The sequence below is a fragment of the Leptonotus elevatus genome, chromosome 19 (assembly GCF_054856555.1).
Source record: "Leptonotus elevatus isolate MCC_2025b chromosome 19, RoL_Lele_1.0, whole genome shotgun sequence".
NCBI classification, from domain to species: Eukaryota; Metazoa; Chordata; class Actinopteri; order Syngnathiformes; family Syngnathidae; genus Leptonotus; species Leptonotus elevatus.
The window spans coordinates 13,124,551-13,146,239 of record NC_141257.1 but is presented as its reverse complement, the minus strand read 5'-3'; the positions used below and the strand labels follow the sequence as shown (position 1 = coordinate 13,146,239).

Genomic DNA, 21,689 nt, shown 5'->3' with positions numbered 1-21,689 from the left:
ACAAAAATACACACACTTAAGAATACAGTACGTTTTATTACAACAATTTACAAAGACAAAATGTACAAAGGCAGAAGGTAAATGTAATTTCGCAGCACAGTGGCGGATGGTGGTTTCCTCCAACAGTCCCATGCAGTTTAGGTTAGCTGAATTCTAAATAGAATGTAAGAATTGAACAATGTGTGTATCATGATTAATTAATTGCATCTCCTTTTGGTGTGTGTGACTTGGCCACTAGGGGCAGTAAACGCTAGTCATGCAGACACAAACGGAGAAGAGTTTCACCAATACTGTAAATGACTCGATTCATTTATGCTTGACGCATCCGTGAGGTCTGCATGGCTCCACGCGGCGAAATGACATCATTTTAGTAACATTCACATTTTCCACATCGTGCACCTCAGAGAATTTGTTAACTATGCAGACAGTCCGCATAGAAAAATATGGCAACCGAGCAGAAACTGTTGTAAACAATGTGTTCTACTTCTCCCATTTCTATGTTTTCGTTAATTTTGTTCAATGTACACTGTTCACCCCAAACTGCTGTTGTTAATAGCTTATTGAACGACTAACCACCTCTGATCATGTGACGTTTGCAAAATGTGTATGTGTGTATCCACTTATGATGAAATGAACCGTGCGGCTTGGTGGAAACGTGTCTTAAGCACACGTCCATCATCCATCTCTCAGTGGGTGTAGAGGGAGGCGGTGAAGACGATATCTCTCCGGATGGCGAGGGAGGCCTTCTCCATCTTACTCCCCAGCACCGAGTCTCCCACGATGCGGGCGGCCTGACGCACCTCCTTCAGCACCTCGTCCAGACGCTGGATGCAGCGCACCACCGTGCCCTCCTGGACGTCCGTCAACTGGGCGATCTCGGCAAACGGCTGTGGTAATTGATAGAAGATGAATGGTGAGGGATGTGCAATATAAGCATGAGATATGAGAAATAGCAACATGATAGATAAGGTATGAAATGAAGCTTTATACTATAATTCATCACCAGTGTGGTCAGAAATGCAGCTAAATATAGGTTAAGTTGGTTACTTGGGGTAGCCACCTGTTGCCATGGTAACGAGTCTGCATTGCATACAACAGAATGAGTCCCTATATGCCATAATGAATTATTATTAATTATTGTCCTCAAATGATTCATTTCCGTAGTAGCTAGGCAACAGCATCTCTTACCATTCACACAGTTTCAGAGGAAATTTGAATTGCAGTGATTTGCTGCTTCCAGGACCAAAAATGCCAAAATAATGTTTTTTTTTTAAATAAATGATAAAAGTGAAAATAAAAACGGATACAAAAAATATAATTCCCAAATAAAAATAAAAAATATATATAAATGGAAATTAAAAGAACTGAAAATAAACAAACAAAAGTAAACATAAACGCAACAATTAAAAACAAGATTAAAAAACTAAAAATTAATATAAATTTTATTTTTTATTTATTTTTACATCTGTTTTTATTTTCCATTTTAATTCATTTTGGATATAAAAAATATAATTCCAAAATTAAATACAAAAAATAAATATAAATGGAAATAAAAACAACAAAAAATAAATAAATAAAAGTAAAAATAAATACAACAATTAAAAACAAGATAAAAATTAATATCTAATTTAATTTTGTATTATATTTTTACATCTGTTTTTATTTTCCATTTTAATTAATTTTGGATATAAAAAAATATAATTCCAAAATTAAATACAAAAAATGTATACAAAATGGAAATAAAAACAACAACAAAATAAATAAATACAACATTTAAAAACAAGATGTAAAAAATAAATATATCATTACATTTTTGAATTATATTTTTACAGCCGTTTTTATTTTCCATTTAAATTATTTATTTATTTATTGGGACATTTTTTGGTCCTCCATACCAGAAACGGAAATGAAAATTTTCTCCCAGATAAAAAATAATTCAAAACTCACCATGCCTCTGGCCCAGCAGTACACGACCTCTGTCAGGCCAAACTTGAACTGGCCCACAAATTCTTCGGCTGTTTGTGGTAAGCCGCAATCCCGTTGTAACTCTCCTATACGCTGTGCCACTGACAGCACACGATTAATACCCTGAGTAGAAAACGTCAATTAGAGGAACAGGTGATGAGTCAACCAAAGGAAAGTAGAAAAGGAAAGGTGGGGTTAAGGAAAACATATTGATATTCAGTACAATGCAGTTCAGTTCTAAACCAATGAAATTATTGAATGAGTCAAATTGAGTTTGATACAAATCTTCCATTGGATCAATAAATTATGCAATTGTACCTGCTGTTTGGTGAGTGTACAGTACATGACTCGCCTCTTGCCGCTACGAAAAAGATTATGCCGTTTTTTTTTTTTAAGAATCAGAATAAGAATTTGCTGCTTAACTGAGCATGATAACTAGATAGAGAGTGCTCATGACTAATTTAAGACCATATAAAGCCCTTTCATGTCCCAGGTTAAGCTCCAAACAGGTGGAAGAAGCAGCAGCAGCAGCAAAAGGTGTATTTTTACAAAACATGAGTGAATTAAGGGAACACAAGTGAAGAATGATGTTATGCATCATTGGTGCACATGTACAGTGTTCAGTGTCATAGTGGGAGGCAACCACAGAAATGTATTTACAATAATATTTTGTATGCAGCCCCATTAGTTTAAACACAGTATTTTGATTAATATTGTGTTTGCGATGTAAGCCTACAAGACATGCTGGTTGGCCCACTGTCCCTTTAAACTATTAGCAATGGAAGCGTTTCTTTAACCAATCAGGTGTGAAATTCATCCTCACAGGGACAACAATTAGCTAGCTCTCGATGACTTGATCACTTGTTGGTCAGAGCAAAACTTGACCAACGAAACACGTCTAAAGCGATCTGCACACATTAATACAATGGTACGCATCATGTATCAAATGTTTTACGTTTTTGCCACATTATTGATATAAATAATCGATAATTATTGATTCTTAACTGCTCCAGATGATTGACATGATACAATTATTAAGTCCCCACTAAAGGCCCATTTATCAAATGCACAGTCCACCACTAAGAGCGTTACACAATAAGATATAAGAATGAAACATTACATTTCAACACTGTAAAAATTGACTGTAGAATTTACTGGAAAAAAAACATTGCCAGGTTATTATTCAATTAATTACTGTAAAAATCTATGACATCATATTACTGTAAATTTTTTTAACAATTTTTTACTCATTACAGATTAACAGTAAGTACGTTTTTTTGTTTTGTTTTTATAATTGCTATTGTATATAAATGAATTAACAGTAAGTAACTTACTGTAACATTTTGTTGTTTTACAATTTCTTTTACTGTATATAAATTAACTGTAAGTTCATTCCTTTATTTAACCAGGAGTGACCTGGCCAAGTAACAACTGTAATTGATATACAGTAATAAATAATAATATATTTTTGTCATAATATGCAGTAATATATTTTTACAGTAATTAATTAATTTTACAATAATTATCTGGAAACTTTTTTGCCAGTTATTTACTGTAAATTCTACAGTCAATTCTTGACAGTGTTGAAGACATCATCACTTGCACCTCACCTCCTGTAAAGTGTTGGTAATGTGCGGCTCCACTTGGGTGTTCTGCGTGAAGACCAAACAGGACAGCAGGGCGGCGCTCTCTTCAGGCGCCAGCGGGCTCAGTGCGTTCTCAAACAGCAGCTCGGTGAGGAGCAGCTCGTGGCTGCTGATCTGACAGGCCACGCGGCCTTTAAGCTGCACGGCGCCGCCGCCGTCCACGTACTGGAGCGACTGCAGCACCTGAGGAATAGCGACGGGAAGACACAGCCAGCTCATTACTATTTACTTTATTTATTTTGATATAGCAGGGCGGTGGTATGTGAACTATGATATAACTATACAACAATGAACATCTGTGATTGCTCAATTGCTAAAGTCAAACTATGTCAAATAACCAAACCTTAATCCTCTGATGGTACTCGGGCAGCAGAGTTAACGACTGATCTGAGACCAGGAAAAGCAGCTTGTCCAGCTCCTCTTGCACACTCATCCTCTCCTTAACTTTAGCAAACTGAAATGCACACAATGAGTACACAGTGAAAATGTGTAGTGGTTTAAATGACACTTCATGATAGCGATATCGCACAGATGCGGCGTTTGCGTACAGTACGCCGATCAAAACTGACAAGAAGCCCACACCTGCTCTGCGAAAGTTGGCGAGTGGATGCAGTTGAATTCTCTCAGGCTGTCCTGCAGTACGCGGAGACGCATGGAGGCCTCCACCACATCGACACTCTTCAACTGAAGGTCATTGACCGGGTCGAGGGTGGCGATGCCGCCTGCGTTGGCCTCGGCCAGCCGCATGAGCTCTTGGGTGGCCGTGGAGATGGCTTGACCGGGTGGTTCAGCCCTGGATGATGAGAGAAGATCGGTTTTGTCCACCAAACTTAGGCTAACGTTCGGATTCCTAATAAAGGCAGTTGACTGCCAAACCTGAATCGGGGCTGTTGTCTCTTATGATAATTGTCGATTATCCTGTCGGGAATCACTTTGAGGGTCTTCATTGTGATGCCAGTGATGTCCTGAGGCTTTAGCTTCTGCACTGTGTGGCTGCATGGACCTGGAAAAAAAACACACCAAGGGTCATCTTATATACTTGTATGGTTTTAATATGGAGAATTTTTCTTGGTTGCGACACCTTGAGTCACTTGTTGCTAAGCAGAATTTGTGGTGAATGTCCATTTAAAAGCCCATTTAAAAAAAATGCATATGTCTTCCATCTGCAGAAAACATTTGTTTGAATGGCAAATTAAGGCCTTTATCCCTAATTTTGACAGAAAAGCATAACAGTACTATCTGCTGGTTCCCAATGTATTCCCAAAATGTAGAGTTCAGCACACATGCACACAAATCAAATCCAGCTCACCAACCTTCAGGGATGAAGAGCGCCGTGTTGTAGAGGTGAGGAAGAGCTCGGCTGTCACCACTGTTTCCTTCTCCTTCCTCGTTGCCTTTGTCGCATATGACGAGTGCTGTGAAGGTGCGATTCACAGCGTCACTGGACACCTGGTGAGGGAAGCGGACATGGAGTGGGTGATATTCGTGCCACTGCCTCTAACCTAACTTTGCCCACTTATTCACAGTGGCTTCGAGTAATATGGAGGACCAAAAATGCCAAAATAAATACATTTTAACAAAAAAGTGAAAATAAAAACAACAAAAAAATATTATCCTAAAATTAAATACAAAAAAAGTGAATATAAATGGAAATAAAAACAACAACAATAAATAAATAAAATTATAAAAGTAAAAATAAAAAAATAAATAAAAAAATAGATTCAAAATATAAAAATAAAGGTGGAAATAAATATATAAATTGATTTAAATGTCAATCAATAGATAAAAACGCTCTGCTCTCATATTTATTTATTTCATGCTGCATACGCTGTCAGCATGAAATGCGTGTGTGTGTGTATATATATATATATATATTTTTTTCTTCCATTTCCATTTTTGGTCCTCTCCATAGTGTAAGGGAGCTGTTTCCTGCAATAGCTTGGGTGAGATATCATCACCTGCAGGTATGAATTACTGTCTGCAGCCCAGATCCAGGTCGCATGCATCCTCTAGCCAAGTGCATGCTGGGAGACTCGACAAGTGAGTGTTGAAAATACTGGAAGTCTGATAATTGTGTGAAAGCTGGGAGAGTTGTGCCTTAAAACCAATGTACAGCACACTTAAATAATCATTGTCTAAATGCTGACTCATCCATTCACAGTAATGCTTCAGTAGATCAAAATGTATCAATATTCTTAATGTTCTGCTGCATTCTTCTATATACTATCCCCTCAAACCTTTCAAGCAGGATGTGCGTGTGCAAATCTACCTGCAGGATAACTCCCAGGGCGTTGAGATGCTGCTTGTTGTTCACCACCACAACTCTGCCCACAGACAGCGCTTTCAGCCCATTGATCGACTCTAGAATAGCACGCTGGAGCCAAAGACAGCAGGTAAGACTGGTGGTTATATTAGCAGTGATAGAAAGGAGTGAGGTGAAGTTGTGTGGCTTCATGGCGTGTTTGTAGCACCTGTAGGATGTCTCTCGTGGTCTGTAGTTCGGTCACTGTGTGGTAATACGGCAACAAATCAGAGAGCTGGCCCTCACTGGCCACAGCAGGCAGAGTGGACAATGTCTCTTTTAACTGGGCGATCCTCTTCTCATGTGCCTAGAGGAGCACACAATGATAATGAGCACACTCCCACCGCACTAGACACTACGTATTTTGTATACATTCTATGCTTTGTATGTAAATTCTTTGTATTCAAATTCAGTTGTGATGTGTTGTAATCATGCGGGAGAAGTAAAACTAATCATAAAAAATGAGATAAACAAGATAAACAGGGGTTCACTGTATTTGCTGATACATTAAGCCTACTTTTTTTTTTTTAGCTGAGCATTTCAATCCGCTTTGTTGTGTTGCTACCTGAGTGTCTCTGTGGCTTTCAGAGAAACTTCTCCTCATCATGTCCGTCACATGGAGAGCCTCAACTCGCAGCAGGTTGAGGATCATGGTGTAAGTCAGTCTGAACTGCGAGTGAAGTGTGGTGGGCTTACCCTGGAAGGGCGAAGATGTGACATCAAAACAAAAAATATGAAGAAAATTACGATAAATTAATTCGACATATATGTAACGATTTGGAACGATGGTCCTCACTCCAAATCTCTCTGCTAGGTCGTGTGGAAAGTATACGTATGAACGTTTTACCCAGACTGCTGTACTTATTTCAAATGTTGCCTGTGGACATTCCAAAATCAATTTTTGATTACCTGGACAAAATGTCAACATTTATCTGGGGAAAAAAATGTCCCAGAATCAAGCTCAAAATATTACAGATGCCTTAATCAAATGGAGGGCTTAAATTCCAAAATTTAAGATACTATTTCTGGGCTGCACAGATGAAGCCAATGATAATATGAATTTGAAATGACACACAAACACGCTGGCTTAACATTGAGAAAAGTCTATGCCCAGACCCATTAGAAAATTTGGCCCTTGTAGATATGCCTCCTAAGAGTATGGCAGTTTGGACAAAAAATACTTTAAAGATTTGGAAAACAATGCAGTTTACGTTCAAGCTACCACAGACAATTTCACTATTAGTGAACATTGGGCTTGTGAAGACCTTCGTCCCTATATGTGGATTACAGCATTCTGAACCAGTATGCTGTAGTATACTCACAGTAAATTGCATAGAGTACATTTTTGACTATATTCGGTCCCAGTCTAAACAGAGTAAACTTTACACTTGGAAGAGAGTAAAATATTATTAAAAAAAAAAAATCACTCAAGGGTTGAGGAACAATCCCACAACCTTCAGCATCACTCTACCACATGAGCTATGCCACGCCTACTGTTTGTTAACATATTGCTGGTGTGTCCAAAAGGAGACCAAAAATGATGGAGGTATAAGGATTCCACCTGACACCTGCGATATACTTGTTAGATTAGGGCTCTTAATGATTAGATAGGTGACTTGAGCTAGGCCGTTGTGTCGTTGTGATTTGTCCTTGCTTGGCGCTTTTCTATCTATCTGCATTCTGGCACACTTATCCAGTAGAAACCATTTAAGGCTATCAGGTCACACATTCTAATATTGGCTAGGCTACGCCGTCCCCCGTGTAGGCCTAGTGGAGACTATTTTGAATAGATTCGATCCTCTTCTGCATACTAAGAGAAGAAAGCTCCACAAGTTTTGTACTCAATCTTTCTGGCATCCTAGTAAATAGTTCAGCTGAGAACATGCAGTCTTCTGGTCATTTCTTTTAGCATAATATCGTGAGCATTAAGGTGCAAGAACCAGTATAAGTTCCCACCTGAACTTTACATACTGACACACAGTAGCAGCGGCATGGCTCAATGGGTAGATTGGCCATCTCCCAACCTGAAGGTTCTGTAATCATGCCTCAACCCTTGAGTGATTTTTTTTTTAAACATTATATCCACTAGAATAATATTTTGCTCTCTTCCAAGTGTAAAGTTTTCTCTGTTCAGATTGGGACAGAATATAGTATTTTTTAGTGTAAAATGTACTCTACAAAATGTACTGTGTATGTAACACAGAGAGCCTCACCAGCATCATGACATGCAAATCAGACATCTCGTGAACGCCGGCTTTACAGAGAATGATGACGGTGCCTGTGGCATCAAGACCTCTCCTGCCTGCTCTGCCCGCCATCTGAATATATTCACCTAAAAAAATATTTTAAAAAATGTCAAAACGCCTATTCGTGTGCTGAGAAGAAGCGGTGTAATAAACACTTGGCTCGGAAGCATACCTGGCAGCAGATTCCTAAAGCCGGTTCCGTCATGTTTCCGGATGCTGTCGAACACCACCGTCCTGGCAGGCATGTTTACTCCCATCGCAAACGTCTCGGTCGCGAACAGCACCTAAGGCAATGACATATAAGATTAAAAGATGGTTATTTCGCCACGTAATGTAAAAAATCCACGCCAAATAATTAAAAATAAATACTTTGACAAGTAAGACTCACCTTTACGAGACCTTTTGAAAAGAGCATTTCAATAACCTCCTTCAATATGGGCAGGATTCCACTATGATGGACCGCTACTCCCCTCTTCAACAGGTCCCTCATGAGCACAATCTGAATACCATTTTTTTTTCAATTTGTTAATTGTTATTGTTAAAATAGTATTCAAGCATATATGACGTTTTACCTTAAAAAGCCGAAATGTCGGCCACAAAATTATTAGCATTCCAGATATCATTATATAAGCCATTGTATGTTTAGTTTCGGTTGTAATAATAAGGGGAAGACAAGTCAAACATCTCTTTTACAATAATATGTTCTATGCGGACCCATTAGGCTAAACACAGTATTCTGATTAATATTGCATATGAATTAAGTAGCAACATCCACCCGTTTTTAACCATCTCAGGGGGCAGCCATTTTTCCATTTCAATCATTTACTTCATTCATTTGTCAAATAAATTAAAGACAATATAAAACAATATTCTTCAGTGATGAATAAAAAGGGGCAGAAAGAAGACAAGCCCTACTCTCTCAAGAGTTCAGTAAAAAAGTAAAGTAATTAAAAAAAGAAACAATATAACAAAAAAAATAAATCATCATCTTGCGAACATGACAAAACCCAGAAAACAGGAGAGCCATGATTGGTCGTTACCTGAACCCTTAAAGGGATCCTTGACTCATTGAGATATTTTCAAGAGTAAGAAGATAATATTTTTCTAAAATTAATGTGATAACTTCATTATTTTTTATGAACAATTTATACCTTTAAAAACAAATTTTGCCACTTTTTCTCAACTAAAGTTGACATCATCTGTGCTGAGGAAACAGGTAACGACCAAATGGCTCAGTTTGCTGACCAAACCCAGAAAACAGGTGAGCCGTGATTGGTTGTTATCTATTTCCTCAGCACCGCTGATGTCATCTTCAGTTGAAAGCAAGTGGAAAATTTTGTTTTTAAAGGTATTAATGTACATGAAAAATATTGAAGTTATCAAATTAATTCTGGACAAAATATCAACTTCTTACTGCTGAAAAGGGCTCAATGAGTCAAGTATCCCTTTTCGCACTGTGATGTGATTTTCAGTCGACAGCAAGTGACAAAATGGCTGCCCACTGAAATAGATAATAATGGGTAGATTTTGATGCTTATTTCATATTCCACAAACGCTAAACTAAACCCTAAACTAGTAAACAGAATGCCGTGTTTAGACTAGTGGGGCTGCATAGAACATATTATTGTAAATACATTTTTTGACTTGACTTCCTCTTTAAAGAGAACATACTGTACATAATAAAAAAAAAAACATCTAATCAAATGGTTTTTTTGGAACAGCATATGAGAAGTTATTCAGTATTATGTTAATTTCATGTAGAACAACACATAAAGAGCGATCTGTTTCCTTTTTTTGGAACAACAACAAAAGAGCTGACTTTTTCCTGAGTCTAGTTTGTGTGATGCACAGATCACAGTTCTGAGGTTCAAGGTTGATATCATGGCTCCAGCCTTCCTGTGTTTTCAGTGGTTTTCTGTAACTACACTGGTTTCTTGCCACATTCAAAATATGTTTCTTTGGTTAACTGAAGACTTAACTCATTCATTGCCACCCATTTTAGTCCAGGTTACACCCTTGCTCTCACCCAAAGTATGCTGGGTTAGGCTCTAGCTCACCCACCTCTATAGGAAATAGATGAACTGAGATTTCCTGTGAAATAACGTCCTAGCTACCTGAGGCAGCTGTCTGTCTCCCCCTCTGAGGCGACTCAGGCTCTTTTGGAAGAACGAGTGGATCTCGGCCTTCTCGATGGAGGTGGTCATGTCCATGGAGTCCAGCGAACGGGCGTTCTCGTCACAGCGTGTACGTGAGAAGGTGAAAGCCACCACGGGGGTCTGCTGTCGATTGGACAGGAAGTGCAGGAGGGTGAGCCACACTGCTCGGTCCTAGAATGGAGACAAGGATGTACATATGAGGGGAAAAAAGAACAAATAAAGATATAAGAGCAGCTTTCAGGAAGAAATAAATAATTACTTGACTAGCTGTGGTGTTCTGGGATGTATTTTTTGCGCCAAAAGATTGGGCATATTTGCTAGTTCGCTCCTTTTTGGCATCCACAGCTGCGTAATAGCTGAAAACACACAGTATGCTATACTTGTAACAACTTTGCCTGCTATAAACGTCCCCTTTTTTTGTATGATCTACGGATAAGAAGACGAAAGTTGGTACCCTTTGGTGATGAAGTTTCCTGTAGCATCCAAAAGTAAGAACATCTCTTTCTGGGTCTTAGTGTTGTTTCCAGTGTACAAATAATGCTCCAAAGGCACGGGCCTCTTCAATGTGCTGATCACATAAATGTGCTTCTTCTTAATGCGTCTGGAAAGTTCGGTAGTAGACATGTCACATTTATCCGGCTTTAGGCGTTTTGGGAATTTTGGCAGCACCTACCCGATCCACTCGCTGAACTCTAGAGCGTTTGGCACTGTAGCACTCAGGAGAATGATGCTTACGTGATCAGGCAACATGATGAGAACCTCTTCCCACACCACTCCTCTCTGTGCAATTAAAAAAAAAATAGAAAAACGGGTGCTATTGAATCTGAATATTTTTTTAAATGGGAATTTTTGAGAATCTCCTGACCTCAGCATCATTAATATAGTGGACCTCATCAAATATGACCCACTCCAAGTCTCTGATGACTTCTGAACCGTTGTAAAGCATTGACCTTAAAGTGAAGAGAAACTTTTCAGTTTTCTGGGGGAAAAATATTCAAATGCTAATCACAATTTTTTATTTATTTTTTTAAACCTGAGGATCTCAGTGGTCATAATGAGACATGAAGCTTCAGGACTGAGCTGGACATCACCGGTGAGGAGACCAACATCCCCAAAGGTGGTCTTGAAGTCTCTGAATTTCTGATTGGACAAAGCCTTGATTGGGGAAGTGTAGATGGTCCTATCATAAGACACAATATACACATTAACTCATTCAAATCCAAAAACGTGTAAGCATGTTATTTTAATACTTTGTCCTTCACTCCTAAAAACGTATTTTTCCGTTTATGTTTTTTTTTTATGCAAGAGCATACTGAAGGCTTTGATGCAGCTTCTGACATGAAGAGGTGGCTTAAAGCAATGGTAGTTATTACAAAAACGGACAGCAGGTGGCAGCAGAGTATAAGAGATCAACCAGGGCCATGTTGCAACGAGTTGTGTTCCCCACTGTTTTAAACAGATTTGTGAACAATGATGAAACTTAGCTATATTCTCATGCTAATTTCTGCAAAACGAAAACATATAGAAATATAATTTTTTCCTGATGAAAGAAGAGACTCTAATATTCTGTAGGCCTTGCAAAATCTGACAAAATCCAGTAAAACAGCCGGGAGCGAAGGGGGTTGCTTCAGTGAAAATGGCTGGGAGGGAATGAGTTAATAACATCCATCAATCCATTTTTTTTTATACTTAACGTGAGCTGGAGCTTATTATCCATATCTATGGATATTTTCTTAACATTCATAATGTTTTACATGAAGCAGTGCTTTAGAATCATATTATGTTTTTTTTTTATTAGCCCAGTGAACTCCTTTTCAGTTAGTAACTAAGGCTGCTTGTTTAACCAAAGCCAGTAGGTGCATGAAGGTAGTATTCCAATCTTTTTTCATTTTTGTGTCCCCCTAGTGGTAATGACAAGCATTTCAATTGGGTTTCCCTTCCCTTTTAACCAAAATATGCCGCTATTTTCAAATAAGAAAAGTGGCAGCTCAGAAAGACACAAAACTGTGACGTGATTTTGACCTTATCTGCAAATACACACCTTGTCATGTGTTTCTGTGAGAGTGCAATGGCGTATTCGGCCACTACAGTTTTGCCAGCCGATGTGTGTGCCGCTACAAACACAGAGTCATGGGCCTCCAGTCGTAATATGGCTTGTTTCTGGAATACATCTAACTCAAACGGCCACTACAGGAGGAGAGGAGGGTGCAAAAATAGCATGACAGTAAACACCAATGGAAGAAGAGCATGAAGACACTGTTTGGCGCACAGCTGTACCTTAAAAGCTGGATGAGGGATACGTTTGTGGAAATCCTCACAGGGTGAACTTATGTCAACAGGAATGGCCCATTTCTTTGTTTCTTCCAGCTTCTCACTCTTTATTGAGTTCCTATCTTTTTCTTTGCTGAAGCGAGACGAGGTAGAGACAGCATCCTGATGCATTGAAAGTAATAGAAATAGTCATACAACTTTTTAAAATGCAGAACTTATTGTAGTTGCTACAAACACTTTGATAAATGTATAACAAAGAACTGTACCATCAACAAGTAAGTTGTACTTTAAAATACTGTAGTTCATTTGTCATAAATGAACTGAAAGCCAAAGCGGAGATATCATTGAGCTGCAAATTGTTAGATTAATACATATTATAAAACACTAAATAGATTACTTTGATGCCCAGGTCTTCAAGGCTGTTTGTCCTCAGAAGTTTGGCTGCCTGTTCATGTCCTTGGCCTTCCTCCTTTGCTTCTGCCTCCAAGTCGATTACATCATCAGAAGCCGACAGGAGTGACATGAGGTTGACCTCGGGTTTTGCTACTTCAGTTTCTTCAAGATTCACATTTAGAAAAGGAAAAGTTACTCGAAATGACGTGTTTGCATATTGCAAGATACAGTACATGGACTGGTGAATTAGTGCATGCTCTTCTTACAGTGCCATGTATTTTTTTATCATCCTGTTTAATTTCAGTATTGTATTGTAAGTGTCTTGACTTAGAAAATAGCACACTCATTCTGAAAGAACCTCATGTTGTTTGTTCTTTGTGTGACTGTCTGTTAAGAAATTACAAACCCAATTCCAAAAAAGTTGGGACACTTACACAAATTGTGAATAAAAACTGAATGCAATTATGTGGAAGTGCCACATTTTAATATTTTATTCAGAATAGAACATAGAGAACAGGTCAAAAGTTTCAACTGTGAAAATTTATCATTTTAAGGGAAAACGATGTTGATTTTAAATTACATGGTGTTAACAAATCTCAAAAAAGTTGGGACAAGGCCATTTTCACCACAGTCTGCAAACAGCTGAGGATCGAGGAGACAAGTTTCTCAAGTTTAGAAATAGGAATGCTGTCCCATTCTTGTCTAACGCGCGTCTCTCCAACTGTTCAACTGTCTTGGGCTTTCTTTGTTGCACCTTCCGCTTTATGATGCGCCAAATGTGCTCTAAAAAGTGAAAGAAGTGGACTGCAGGCTGGCCATTTCAATACCCGGGTCCTTTTCCTACGCAGCCATGATTTTGTAATTGGTGCTGCATGTGGTCTGGCATTATCGTTTTGAGAAATGCAAGATCTTCTCTGAAAGTGATGATGCCTGGATGGGAGCATATGTTGTTCTCGAATCTGAATATACCTTTCTGCATTGACGATGCCTTTCCAGATGTGGAAGCTGCCCATGCCACACGCACTCATGCAACCCTATACCATCACAGATGCAGGCTTATAAACGAAGTGCTGATAACAACTTGGGTTGTCCTTGTCCTCTTTAGTCAGTATGATATAGCGCCCCAGTTTTCCACAAAGAACTTTGAATCGTGATTTGTCTGACCACAAAACAGGTTTCCACTTTGCCACACTCCATTTTTAAATAACCCCTGGCCCAGAGAAACATCTGCGCTTCTTGGTCTGCTTTAGAAATGGCTTCTTCTTTGTACTGTAGAGTTTCATCTGGCAACGGTGGCTGGCATGGTGGATTGTGTTCACCCACAATGTTTTCTGGAAGTATTGTTGAGCCCTTTCTGTGATTTCTCTTACACTGAGTGAGCATTCCTGTTTGCGGTGCAGTGCCGTTTAAGGGCCCGAAGATCATGGGCATCCAGTGTGATTTTTCGGCCTTGACCCTTACACACAGAGATTGTTCCAGATTTTCTGAATCTTTGGATGATGTTATGCACTATAGATGATGATTACTTCAACCTTTTTGCAGTTTTTTGCTGGTAAACACCTTTCAGATTTTTTTCCACAATTTTTCTGCGCAACATTGGAGGAATTGGTGATTCTCTACCCATCTTCGCTTCTGAGAGACACTGCCACTCCGAGAAGCTCTTTTTATACTCCAATCAAGTTGCCAATGGACCTCATTAGTGGTAACTGATCTTCCAGCAGTTTTTTTTTATAAGTGCAATTGACTTTTCCAGCCTTTTATTGCTATCTGTCCCAACTTTTTTGAGATTTGTTGGCATCATGAAATTTACAATCAACATATTTTTCCCTTAAAATTATTCATTTTCTCAGTTTAAAACTTTTGACCTGTCATCTATGTTGTATTCTGAACAAAATATTGAAATTTGGCACTTCCATATAATTACATTCAGTTTTTATTCATAATTTGTATAGTGTCCCAACTTTTTGGGAATTTGGTTTGTACTACTGATTACCGTAGTAATGGCTAAGGTAAAAATCATTACCACCTACTCCAGTTTGTATAGCAGAATGGCTTAGTGTGAACCAATAAACACAATTAAAATATTCAAAATGTACCTTGACCAACATACACAAGCCAAGGCATGTCGACAAACCTCTGTCAGTGAAGTCCATTCCAGCTTTAAAACCAGGAGGAACTTGTAGCAAATCTGTTGGTTAGAAATGAATTAGGAAATTTAAACAACGTATACAGTATCTTGGCATTACAGTAGAGTTTAATTTGTACTGATTTACATTCACTTTCCCAGAAAGGAATAATGGAAAGAGGACGAATCTGTTCCAGTTTTTTGTTCAATATTTGGACCACATTTTCTTGTAAATTGGGTGTCAAGTTTGGAGTTAACAACCACTGAACCGTTTGAATGTCAAAGGTCCACTGTATTTGGACATTGGTGGAAAACAACATTAAAGCTCACCATTCTCAAAGTCTATGTCTTGTTCCAGCTCTGTCTTATGCTTGATTTGGTCCAGAGTAAGTTCCTCCATACCCCCTATGGAGAAGTAGAGGGAGGGGAAATGTGGTAAATACACTTTCAGATACTGAGAGTTTTGTCCTCATTTGGAAAAATAACTGAAGGCATTTATTTCACCAGGCAGAAAGGGGTAGTTTGTGTTGCTTCCTCGAAGGCTCTCTGAAGGAGGTCCGGGTTTGCGTTGTAATGACAGCGAGTTCTTTGACGAAAGGCCAGTGTTCTCCAATGATACCTAACCGTAAATAAAACAAATAATAAGTTCACATTGACTTCAAACAATACAATAGCATAACTCGCAAGAGTTCTAATCACTGCATGCCCTTCCTAGTATTAACATAATAGTAGTACAAGGGGAGGAGTGAGAATACCTCTGTGAAATCCAGCAGCATCCCTGTGGTCGGATCTCTGATGACAGAGAGACCAGAATTGAGTGGCGATGATGTGCAGTTGAGCAGGGAGTCGACATTCACATTTCTCTGTGTCACACTGGAAGAGACAACAACAGAGCTGAGCTTTAAATATCGGCATATATAATTCTTTCCAAAGAACAAAATAAATAATGGTAAAATATTTTTGAATGTTGGAGGAAGCCCAAGCAAGCACAGGGCGTGGACTGACATTGTCAGAGGTAACATCAAGTAAGAATGATCTATACCTCCTCCTAAAGGAATACTGGCATAAACAACAAATAGGATTTTATTTAGGATACGCACCTGAGAAACTTTTGGAAGGCAAAGTCTGTGTCATGCAAAGGAAGCCAGCCAGGATCCTGTAAAAACTGTTTCTTTACTTCAGCCTCCAGGCTCAGGCTCGTGGGGGGAAGCCCGTTGGGGAGCTGATGAGGGAAATATATGACAGGATAGTGTACAAGATGAAGAAACCTGTTGAGTTGGCAAAGACCTTCCAGATCCACCATCAATACTGACCGTGCTTTGCGGAGGAAAAGGTAAGCCCGGGACAGGATGCGTGATAAGTTCAAACCTGCCAGAGCATCCCATCTCCAACAAGGACAGAGGAAGGTCCATAGGGCCCGGTGGGGGCACATCTACAGAGAGGCAGGAGTAAACAAACACGCTAGTAAACGAGATGCACCCTGACAACGTAAATACTATCGGGGAAATGCTTTCTGTAAGAAAACACTGATAGACTCAACAATGACTAATATGAATTCATAATCTAGTTGTGGCCAAAAGCGATGGTTCTGCTAAATAAAGCAATATGCTGAAGCTGTTTGTCGAAAATAGCTCCTCATACTCAAGTAACAGAAATTAGATAGTTTATAATAAAGCACGATTATTTTCCAATTTTTGGTTATTTGATAGAACTGGTGGGACTTTTGGCAAAAAATGTTAAACTTACTTATTCTTTCCATATTCTCTATCAATGGTGCTGAGTTGTCGCATTTGGTTGCCTCGGAATCGGAAGTAACTTGCTTGACGAAACGGAAGTGGCTCGACAGCCAAGGCAGATGCAAAATATTGGAAAAATCGACTTTGGTGTCAAAATAACTAAAATATAAATTAACATATCTTATGTTGTAAATAATACAATATGCAATTGCCACATAAAAACAGATACGATTTAGTAAACTTTTCTCCGAAATGCCGTCGCCATGTAGTACGTCATATTTACGCGACTGTGTTTTTGTTGAGCGCTCCCTGTGAATTTGGTGAGTAGACGATTCAGGTTATTGCAGATAAATTCTAATTAGTCTATGCAAATGCGTCACGAGTATGACAAATCAAGAGAGTTGTTTGCTTTTGAACGATGTTTAGTTACGTACGTTAATATTTTTGTGTAACGCGTTTGAATTTATGGCAAGTTCTTATCGAGCTAATCGTCTGGGTTGTTGGATTGTGTTGTCGAGTGTTAGAACCGTTCAGTTGAATAGTAATTAGTCATTTGTTTTTTGTAGTGAAACCACTTCCATCATGGTTGCGTTTCCATCTTCGCTAACGGAGGAAGAAGAGGCTTTGCAAAAGAAGTATGCGAAGCTCAAGAAAAAGGTAAAGAGGAATCACATTCTGTATGCTGTACACAAAAAAAACACGTATTGTTTTCTATGAATAATTGCTAGATTATTAAGTCACTCATTGTGTTTCAGAAAAAGGCACTCCTTGCTCTTAAGAAGCAGAATACAACCAACCAGACAAACCCGAGTGGATTAAAACGGAGTAAGTGAATTTTAACCAGTGGCACTGTGACACCTCTGCTAAGTACAAAATTAGTCTTGAGCTTTTTTGTTATTTGTACATGACTTGATCACAGCGCTGTCAGACCAGCCTGTTGTTGACACGGCGACAGCAACTGAGCAAGCGAAGATGTTGATCAAATCAGGAGCGATCAGTGCCATCAAGTCAGAGAACAAGAACTCAGGTTTTAAACGTTCTCGAATGCTGGAGATTAAACTTAAGGTAACATATTGTCCTTCTATTTGCATGTCTATATGAACTTTTTACCTGTCTTTTGTTTGTGTTAATAATTTTTTCTCCTTTTTATTTTAATTTTTTAACATCACAGGACCCTGAAAAGGGCACAGTTCCAGCTTTCTTACCTTTCCAAAGTAGTGTTTCTACAGATGAAGAGCAACTTGAGGTAATATGCAATGTGTTAAGCACGATGCCATTATTGCAAAGGTAAGAGGCACTTTTAAACATAATTTTTTTTGCCATATTTTTTTATATGTTACTTCAAGTCTGGAAGGAGATCCCACAGGAAGTCACTGTATGAGAGGTACTATCTCAGCTTCTTGAAGAAAAAGTGGAACGGTGTTCTACTCCAATTTGTTGACGTGAAATATTTCCCCTGCATTTTACCACAGCTTCGTCAGTTCAAGTGACAGATACAGAGATGAAGATGACGGGGGAGGAATGTCCTCCAGCCGAGAGATGGACAGAGACCGGGACAGAGAGCGAGACAGAGATCGAGAGAGGGACCGAGACCGTGACAGGGACCGTGATCGTGACAGGGAGCGAGAACGGGACCGGGATAGAGATCGAGAGCGTGACAAGGATCGAGAGCGTGACAAGGATCGAGAGCGTGACAAGGATCGAGAGCGTGACAAGGATCGAGAGCGTGACAAAGATCGAGAACGTGACGGGGATCGAGAACGTGACAAAGTGAGGGAGCGGGATAGAGAAAAGGACAGGGAGAGAGACCGAAGCAGAGACCGGAGCAGTGAGATGGAGCGGGAGCGGGACCGTGAGTCAGACAAAGAGCGTGATGGGACATTCAGACGTGAGTAACCATTCGCTGTTGAAAAGTGGAGGGAAAAAAGGCTCCTGCTTTATCACTTGATTTGTAAATCTGTCCCTTCTTTTATAAGGATCGGATTCATATCCTGAGCGCAGAGTGAGAAAGGGGAATACAGTGTATGTTTATGGCTCGGGGCTCTCTGAGGACAGCATACGCTCAGCTTTCTCTCAACACGGCAACATCATCGACCTCTCCATGGATAACCCACGCAAGTAGGGAGCAATATCATCGTCATCTAATGTTTGTCATTATTCGTACATTTTCTTTGATTGTGTTATTCACTGTTACTGTTTTGATTTGTAGTTGTGCGTTTATTACATTTGAGAAGATGGAGTCTGCAGACCAGGCAGTAGCTGAGGTTGGTAGATAATGACAATATTCCGGGTTTCAGTGGGTCATTTAAAATAAATAATTAAATACATTGTTGTTCGTGCTTTATTTTACATACAATGTATAACCCAATTTAGCCATAATAAATGAGATCAAAAACTCACACATGAGTTATATCTTGTCGACTGGTCTCTACTTGTAATTTACAAAGAACAAAATGGCCTGTAGTCCACCGGTTGCTTTTTGTTCCCTATACCAATTGCTCTGAAAAGAAAAACGTAGAGTTCCTGTCACCAATGTCCAACATGAAACACTAATCTCACCTAGTGGCAGAAAATTACCTCAACACAAATGTATAACTCAATGTTTTACTCTCCTTTTAACTGCTTAGTATATCTTTTTAACTTCAATTAACTACAAATTATTTATTATAAAAGCACTGTATCGATGTTTGAAAAGATACAACCACATTTGTACTTGGCAACCACATTTGTCCACTTTTATGTTAATTAACAAGAGCATAAAAAATATTTTATTGTACATTTGGAACAGATATAATGTGCGATTAATTTGCAGTTACCGGTAATTGTGAGTTAACTATGGAAATCGTGCGATTACCAGTAATTACGATTAAAAATTGTAAACAACTGACGGTCCTAATATTTGAGTATAAACGGTATATGGGCGTGGGCATTAAATCTGTTTTACGAAGTTGCATAGAAAACAGCATTAAAAAGCATAAAATTAGACTTGCCTGCAGAAACCCTGTGTAAAGCAATACAAACATCTATTGTTTTGCCTTATTCTAATCTTTTTCTCACCTTCAGCTGAATGGGGGCACAGTGGGAGACATTCACATCAAAGTCAGCATTGCCAGGAAGCAACCTATGTTGGACGCTGCCACCGGCAAGTCTGTGTGGGCTTCTCTGGGTAAACACTCACTCGTTCAACTTCTCTTTTCGACTCCTATGCATCTTCATCTAGTTCAATCTGCATATTTGCCTCCCTCGTTTACAGCTGTGCACAACAGCACCAAAGGCTCTTATAGGGACAAGAGGAACCAGGTCGTGTACAGTGAAGATTTCCTGGAATGAAACAAAGTGGCTATTATTATTAGTTTTTTATATTTGTCTTTAACCTTTTTCTCATTATGACTCGTTGGCCATCAAAAGATGGATTGCTTTATTTTTCAACTCTTTTCTTGATCCATTTCCACATGCATAAATGAGTGTTTAGATTCTTTTATCAAGAAGTGTCTTTTTGTTATTGTCACATTTGCTGCAGTGACTCCCAAAATGTTGTCAGATTGGTTAGCAACTTAGCATGCATGAAGCTGAAACTTGATTGCAATGAGAAAGGTAGTGCACTCACCTGGCAATAGCCAGATTGATCATTGTGATTCACTCAAGAGATTTCTCCACAATATCAATCTGGGACTGCTCCACGGTGATTTGCTTGGGAAAGGCGGGACATTCTGTACAATACTTAGAGCTGATTGGACGAAGCGGCATCTTGTACGCTTTTGTTTTGACCAAAAACGTCGTCTTCGGTCTCGTCATATGGAGAAAAAAAAACACGAACATCTTTACCAGATAAAAATGCAAAGCCCCGCTGTTCAACATTCAACAAGGAAACGGTAATTCTGCAAGGACAGAATTAATTGCAGCGTCCTTTTGTCCATGTTTGATTAGTTTTTAGTTTTTTTTGCTTTCTTTATTAATTCAAACTCCAACATCCAGTTCAAACTCAGCACACAGCCAGAATGGTGCTGTCAAACAAGAAAAAAGATTATTATTTTTTTAAGTTATTAAATACCGCCAAAGCTTGCTTCGTCTTAACCCTCCTCAATGTCCTTCCAAACCTTTTAATTTCCCTACAATAAATCAAAAACAAAAGGTCGACATTTAATAAATCTACATCTGTGAATTAACTGTTTTGCCATTATTATCAAAGTATTGGGCATCATTTCCCTTTTTCTGTCTTATATTACAATCCCAAACTTAATATTCTTGAAATCCAGTGTTAATGAATCATTGTCCTAGGTTAGTTTTCCACAGTGTCTGCGTTTTTTGGTTTCGTCACACCTACATATCCCGCGCCCAAACACAATGTCGCTCTGTGATTGGTGGAAATCAACAGGCTCGCCGCGAGAATTCAGATTGCAGAGCAAGGTTAGTAGTGCACACTGCACAGGTCAGGTGAACCACTGACCTATGGATGAATATGAAATATTCTCAGTTAATGTTGGTTTGACCATTCAATTAAATTTTTATTTGGAAAATTATGTATTTGTTTTTTTTGGGCCAACCTTGGCAGAAAACGTGTGAAGGCATTAAGAGGTTAAAAATATATTTAAAATATTAGCAATTTCAATGTGTTTTTTTTACATTTTGAAAACTTGAGATATTTGACAATTTTCTGAAGGATTCTAATAAATTCTAGCGTCATTCACAAACTTGATATATTAAAAACATTTGATATTCTCATAATTTTGAACATGGAATATTTTGTTAAAATTTGACAAATACTGTGAAATAAAATCAATGTATTGTTACACATTATTAGGGGTGGGAATCTTTGAATGTTTCATGATTTGATTCAGAATTGATTTTC

The 21,689-nt window shown here is 38.7% G+C and overlaps 2 protein-coding genes across 3 annotated transcripts; one reads left to right on the top strand and one right to left on the bottom strand.

Annotated features, from left to right (window-relative positions):
- Positions 1–16: 16 nt before the first annotated feature.
- Positions 17–16,918, bottom strand: skic2 (SKI2 subunit of superkiller complex). Of its 2 annotated transcripts, XM_086063373.1 has the most exons (29): positions 16,851–16,918; positions 16,418–16,536; positions 16,205–16,326; positions 15,860–15,977; positions 15,609–15,723; positions 15,435–15,509; positions 15,114–15,167; positions 12,984–13,141; positions 12,593–12,748; positions 12,357–12,502; positions 11,349–11,495; positions 11,181–11,265; positions 10,989–11,095; positions 10,770–10,916; positions 10,575–10,671; positions 10,274–10,486; positions 8,548–8,658; positions 8,332–8,443; positions 8,127–8,245; positions 6,479–6,610; positions 6,083–6,220; positions 5,881–5,985; positions 4,925–5,060; positions 4,488–4,614; positions 4,194–4,404; positions 3,955–4,065; positions 3,576–3,794; positions 1,948–2,088; positions 17–887 (listed from the first exon to the last, which is right to left on the bottom strand). In XM_086063373.1, exons 1-29 carry the CDS (start codon positions 16,861–16,863, stop codon positions 687–689), a joined length of 3,735 nt encoding a protein of 1,244 aa, XP_085919499.1. In that variant the 5' UTR covers positions 16,864–16,918; the 3' UTR covers positions 17–686. The 2 variants fall into 2 exon arrangements, with proteins under 2 accessions (XP_085919499.1, XP_085919500.1); XM_086063374.1 differs by lacking the exon at positions 8,548–8,658.
- Positions 16,919–17,052: 134 nt separating this feature from the next.
- On the top strand, positions 17,053–21,360 carry nelfe (negative elongation factor complex member E). The gene is made up of 11 exons (XM_086061935.1): positions 17,053–17,160; positions 17,407–17,497; positions 17,596–17,665; positions 17,760–17,905; positions 18,012–18,086; positions 18,187–18,224; positions 18,313–18,728; positions 18,817–18,958; positions 19,050–19,104; positions 19,904–20,006; positions 20,094–21,360. Exons 2-11 carry the CDS (start codon positions 17,423–17,425, stop codon positions 20,168–20,170), a joined length of 1,197 nt encoding a protein of 398 aa, XP_085918061.1. The 5' UTR covers positions 17,053–17,160; positions 17,407–17,422; the 3' UTR covers positions 20,171–21,360.
- The last annotated feature ends 329 nt before the right edge of the window (positions 21,361–21,689 follow it).

Bases quoted from the DNA above. Each gene is read 5' to 3' on its own strand.
- skic2 (XM_086063373.1), bottom strand. The intron at 12,749-12,983 runs GTAATCTATTTA...TCAATGCATCAG, and splicing joins TTGAAGACCTGGGCATCAAA to GATGCTGTCTCTACCTCGTC. The intron at 4,066-4,193 runs GTGTGGGCTTCT...TGTGCATTTCAG, and splicing joins CGCCAACTTTCGCAGAGCAG to TTTGCTAAAGTTAAGGAGAG.
- nelfe (XM_086061935.1), top strand. From the start codon at position 17,423: ATGGTTGCGTTTCCATCTTCGCTAACGGAGGAAGAAGAGGCTTTGCAA. The intron at 17,906-18,011 runs GTAACATATTGT...TTAACATCACAG, and splicing joins TGCTGGAGATTAAACTTAAG to GACCCTGAAAAGGGCACAGT. The intron at 18,959-19,049 runs GTAGGGAGCAAT...TTTGATTTGTAG, and splicing joins TCCATGGATAACCCACGCAA to TTGTGCGTTTATTACATTTG.